Source organism: Octopus bimaculoides, chromosome 1 (assembly GCF_001194135.2).
Source record: "Octopus bimaculoides isolate UCB-OBI-ISO-001 chromosome 1, ASM119413v2, whole genome shotgun sequence".
Lineage (NCBI taxonomy): Eukaryota > Metazoa > Mollusca > Cephalopoda > Octopoda > Octopodidae > Octopus > Octopus bimaculoides.
Genome location: NC_068981.1, coordinates 187,264,951 through 187,270,549, shown reverse-complemented (window position 1 = coordinate 187,270,549; position 5,599 = coordinate 187,264,951). Strand labels below are relative to the sequence as shown.

Here is a 5,599-nt window from a genome sequence, read left to right as displayed (position 1 = left end):
AGTCAACCTCAGCGGAATTTGAACTCAGAACGTAACGGCAGACGAAATACTGCTAAGCATTTCGCCCGGCGTGCTAACGTTTCTGCCAGCTCACCGCCTTAGACATTTATGTTTGTATGTGTTTCTCATTTGGATTTTGCAATTTGTTTTTTCACAAAAACAATGTAGAAGTTACTTCCATCTGCACTGAAAGCATTACTGCTCTGATAGTTAAAAGCAATAGAGACAAAGATACATACAATATTATTATTATGGCTGGGTTCCACCCTGGGCCAAACGAGGGATTTGGTTTAACCTTGTAAGAAACATACAAGGATAAACCAAATTACCTCATTTGAAAGCTGCTACAGCAAAGTTATACCCTGTCCATTCAGTGGGAAGTCCATAATGTACCAGGTATAACAATCACTAGTGTTGTAAGTTAAGACATTAGTGACCAATGGTTATAAGAAAAATTCCATTGGTCTCACAGTAAATACATTCAGGAACAAAAGTTTGTCCTCACTATCCTAGTATATCTGGTGCGTGAAGGAGAAAGGATTTATCAATCAAAAGATATCTTGGTTTGTTGTGGAGGCTGTTATTCCTATATCAAAGGATCAGAAACATCCTGCCGACTGTCCCTTGTTGAAAAATATATCTTTATGCCTCTGCTGGAGCATTGAGCAAAAATGGGTGTCAAAGTGTAGGCATTAGAATAAGCACCTTTAAAAGAACTTACAAATGCAAACTTGAAAACATCTTGTCCATAATGACATCTGGTTGTGCCAGATGTCATTATGGACAAAACAACAATCACAGAAGTAATCCTTACCAAACCGTGACATTGATCAACAAATTACTACCCACCTCTGTAGATTGTATGGAATCCTCTGTGTCGCTTAGCTACCAGCTGCAGAAGATGCTAAAAATAGGATATTTTGGTCATACCAAAATAAAAACACAATGGTCAACATCATTTGTTGTCTGTTTTCTATGCTGGAATGGGTTGGACATTTTGATAGGACCTGGCAAGCCGGAGACTTACACCAGGCTCCATTTGTATTTTGATGTGGTTTCTACAACTGGATGCCCTTTCTAATGCTAACCACTTTACAAAATGTACTGGGTGTTTTTTTATGTGGTACCAGCATGGATGCTTTTTGCATGACAGCAAAATACTGAGGCACTTTAAAACTAATATTTATGTGTAGTTAGACATAAGAGGAATCAGATGTATACATGTCCGTAAGTTACTTTATATATGTATATATATGTGTATAGTGTATAGGTTGCATGGTTAAGCACTTAGCAGCCATGTGGCTTTTGGGTTCAATCCCACTGCATAGTACCTTAGGTGTCTTCTTATGTCTGTCCCCGTGGATTTAATAAAGGATTTAGTTTTATGTTCCAAGACCATTACCAAATAGAACAGGCACCTGATACAGAGGGTATAACAGTCAGAAAGTTGTGATTATAACAACCAAGATAAGGTCACTAATCTACATAGATCAGTGTATTTATGATGGTAATTCCTCAGCTCTGAAATCGAGACAAGGTTATATGATATATTTATTAAATTCATTTCTTTATCTTATAGTCACCAGAAAAGCTTTTGGAGAGTAATCCAGAATTTTTTAACCGCTTTACTCTTGTTGTTGCAACAAATCTACATGAAAAGTAAGTTGCTTTTTTTTTTTTGGTTTTGCTTTTGTTTTTAACTCTTTTCCGCACTCCATTTTAGCTATCATTGCTAAAATCATTTCTTTACCTGATTATTACTGCTTTTGTCTACTCTGATTAGTGTACCTGAGCACTTTATACAATAAACTTATTATTAATAATAGTTTATGAAATGAGCTGGCAGAATCATTAGCACACCTGACAAAATGCTTTATGGCATTTCTTCCAACTCTTTATGTCCGGAGTCCAAATTCTGCTGAGGTCAACTTTACCTTTCATTCTTTTTAGTTTTGCCAGCTCTCAGTCAAACGGTCCAACCCATGCCATCATGGAAAGTGGGCGTTAAACAATGATGATGATGGTGAAAATAAGTACCAGTTGAGCATTGGTGGGGTCAATGTAATCAGCTAGCTCCATCATCCTCATCATCATTAACGTCCGCTTTCCATGCTAGCATGGGTTAGACGATTTGACTGAGGACTGGCAAGCCAGAAGGCTGCACCAGGCTCCAATCTGATCTGGCAGAGTTTCTACAGCTGGATGCCTTTCCTAACGCCAACCATTCCAAGAGTGTAGTGGGTGCTTTTTATGTGCCACTGGCACGAGGGCCAGTCACACGGTACTGGCAACGGCCACGCTCAAAAGGTGTTTTTTACGTGCCACCTGCACAGGAGCCAGTCCAGCGGCACTGGCAACGACCTCACTCAAATGATTTTCTAATGTGCCACTAGCACAAGTGCCAGGAAGGCAACGCTGGTAACGATTACACTCAAATGGTGCTATTTACGGACCACTAGCATGGTAGCCAGACAGCTGCTCTGGCAATGAACACGCTTGGACATCGCTTGACAACCGGTGCTGGTGTGTTTACATCCCCGTAACTTAGCGGTTCGGCAAAAGAGCCCGATAGAATAAGTACTAGGCTTACAAAGAATAAGTCCTGGGGTCGATTTGTTCAACTACAGGTGGTGCTCCGGCATGGTCAGATTACTGAAACAAGTGTTCGACAAAAGGCGGTGCTCCAGCATGGCCGCAGTCAGATGACTGAAACAAGTAAAAGAATATGTTAAGGCGTCGAGCTGACAGAATCAGAACCACTTTGGACAAAATGCTTAGCAGCATTTCTTCCAACTCTGCAGTCTGAGATCAAATGCCTCCAAGGTTGGCTTTGCTTTTCATCCTTTCAGGGTTGATAAAATAAGTACCAGTGGAACACTGGGGTCCATGTTATTGACTTATCCCCTCCCCAACATTGCTGGCCTTGTGTCAAAATTTGAAACCATTATTTACTTATGTGTTGTTTGTTTTAATTTTTACAGGCCACTCTTGCAGCTTGCGACTCACCTCCGAGAAGCTGATATCCCCCTCTTAATCTGTCGATCCTATGGTTTTATAGGTTATGCTCGGATTGTTGTGGCAGATCACACAAGTAATTATATTTACTCTCATCATTGTCATATTATTTCTATTTTTAGGAGCAAGTGTGGCTGTGTGGTTAAGAAGCTTACTTCCCAACCATGTGGTCTCAGGTTCAGTCCCACCGTTTAGTACTTTGGGCAAATGTCTTCCACATGGCCCCAGGTAGATTTGATTAAGCAGTAGACAGAAGTTTTGAGGATTTTTTTGCCAAGGTGACTGAAACACACACATTTTTATCAGAGTTCTCTATCAATTTTCTTCTACTAAGTCCACTAGCAAGGCTCAGATGAATCCTTTATTATAATAGAAGACACCCAAAGTGCTATGCAGTGATATTGAACTTGAGACCATGTGTTTAGAAACCAAACTTCTTAACGACACAGCTATGCCTACAACCAGTGAGTTCTGCACTGGGCTTCACTTTGATTTTCTTCCCTCCCTTGGTTCATAAAATTAGTATGAATGTAGTGCTGGTGACAGGTGAGGGATGATTAAATTCATTTTGCCCCTACCCTTCAATCTGGGGGCTTGTATGTTTGAAATTGCTGCTGTTGTTATTGTTGTTGTGTCAGTCAGTAGAAGAAACAGTGTAGGGCCAAGCCAAATACTTTTTTGGTATTTAATTAAATGACTTCATGTTGTTTGCTCAAATTCCACTCAGGTAAACTTTGCCTAACATCGTCGTCGTCGTGTAACGTCTGCTCACCATGCTGGCATGGGTTGGACGGTTTGACTGAAAACTAGTAAGCTGGGGTGTGGGGGCTGCACCAGGTTCTGATTTGGCAAGGCTTCTACGGTTGGATGCCCTTTCTAACGCCAACCACTCTAAGAGTATAGTGAGTGCCATTGACCTGACACTGGCATCAGCCACAACTACGGTCTCACTGGGCTTCACAGGTCAACACAAGCACAGTATATCGCCAAGGGTCTTGGTCACCTATCACTGCCTCCATTAGGCCCAATGCATGAATGGTGCTTTTTACATGCTACCAGCACAGGTGCCAGTCAGACGGCACTGGCATCACCCACAACAACAATTTCACTCGGTTCAACAGATCTTCACAAGCACAGCATATCACCCAACGACTGAAAGGTGTTTTTAACAGGCCAGTTACATGACACTGGCATCAGCCACGCCTACGTTCTTGGTACAGGTGCCAGTCAGACGGCACTGGCATCGATCTTTCTATAGTCAGTAAAACAAATAGCAACCAATCAAGTACTAAAGGGTTGAGTCACTTCATCCCTTAACCCTTTAGCATTCAGACTACTCTGACAAATGTAAGGCTTTTGGATTCACATTTGTTTTGAATTAATCAGACGTTATCTCGTAGCTTTGAGATTTGGTGATGTGATTGTTTATTTTTAGAATGACATTGTAGGATTTCAACATAAAACATATGACGTAGTGGTTAAGAGCACAGGCTACTAATCCCAAGATTCCGAGTTCAATTCCAAGCAGTGACCTGAATAATAATGATAATAATAATAATAATAATAATAATAACAACAACATTGAAAAATACCTTAGGAATGAGAACCCAGGTTCGAAATTTCCTCAAGACACCTGATGAAGGCTGGAGGTTATATCAACCGAAATGTTGTGTTAACAGCAAACAAGATGAGGACAAATATCCGTCAATTGTAAATAATGTATATTTGAGTCTGATTGTAGGATTTGAACAGATTTGGTGATGTGATTGTTTATTTTTAGAATGATATTGTAGGATTTGAACATAAAACATATTTGGACCTGATTTGGCCAGTTTAAACACTAAAGGGTTAAACTTATAAATGCGTGACCCCTGTATCAATGCAAAAGATAATAATTGGAGTTTATGGCTTTTTTTGTTTTGTTTTGTTTTTTTCTTACAGTTATTGAATCCCATCCTGATAATTCTCATGAAGATCTTCGACTGGACTGTCCATTCCCAGGGCTGATTGATTTCTGTGATAAGTTAAATTTGAATGACATGGAAAAAAAAGTAAATAAAACTCTTCTTCGTCTGAACTCCCCCCAAAAAATGTTTCTCCTTATTCCTCCTTTCATCATTTCATTTCCTTCCAACATGTAGCTGCCTATCACTCTCTCACTTCCATTATTTGCTCACCTACTGCCTTGCTCCACCTATCAATCTCTCTCTCTCTTCCAGTCTCATGCTCTCTCTTTTGTTTGTCACATTTATCTTGAATGAATAGAAACCGCTTAAGAGTAAAGGTAACTCTCTTTACTCTTTTACTTGTTTCAGTCATTTGACTGTGGCTATGCTGGAGCACCGCAAATCAACCCCAGGACTTATTCTTTGTAAACCTAATACTTATTCTATTGGTCTCTTTTGTCAAACTGCTAAGTTACGGGGACGTAAACACACCAGCATCGGTTGTCAAGCGATGTTGGAGGGGACAAACACAGACACACAAACATATACACACATACATATATACGACGGGCTTCTTTCAGTTTCCGTCTACCAAATCCATTCACAAGGCTTTTGTCGGTCTGAGGCTATAGTAGAAG

The 5,599-nt window shown here is 40.2% G+C and overlaps 1 protein-coding gene across 1 annotated transcript in view; it reads left to right on the top strand.

The window, feature by feature from the left end:
• LOC106883862 (NEDD8-activating enzyme E1 regulatory subunit) overlaps positions 1-5,599 on the top strand; it is a 29,980-nt gene that overhangs the window by 5,990 nt on the left and 18,391 nt on the right. The window contains exons 6-8 of the mRNA XM_014935000.2: positions 1,580-1,659; positions 2,982-3,091; positions 4,957-5,066. Coding sequence (XP_014790486.1) covers positions 1,580-1,659; positions 2,982-3,091; positions 4,957-5,066 — 300 coding nt within the window. The remainder of the gene's footprint in view (positions 1-1,579; positions 1,660-2,981; positions 3,092-4,956; positions 5,067-5,599) is intronic.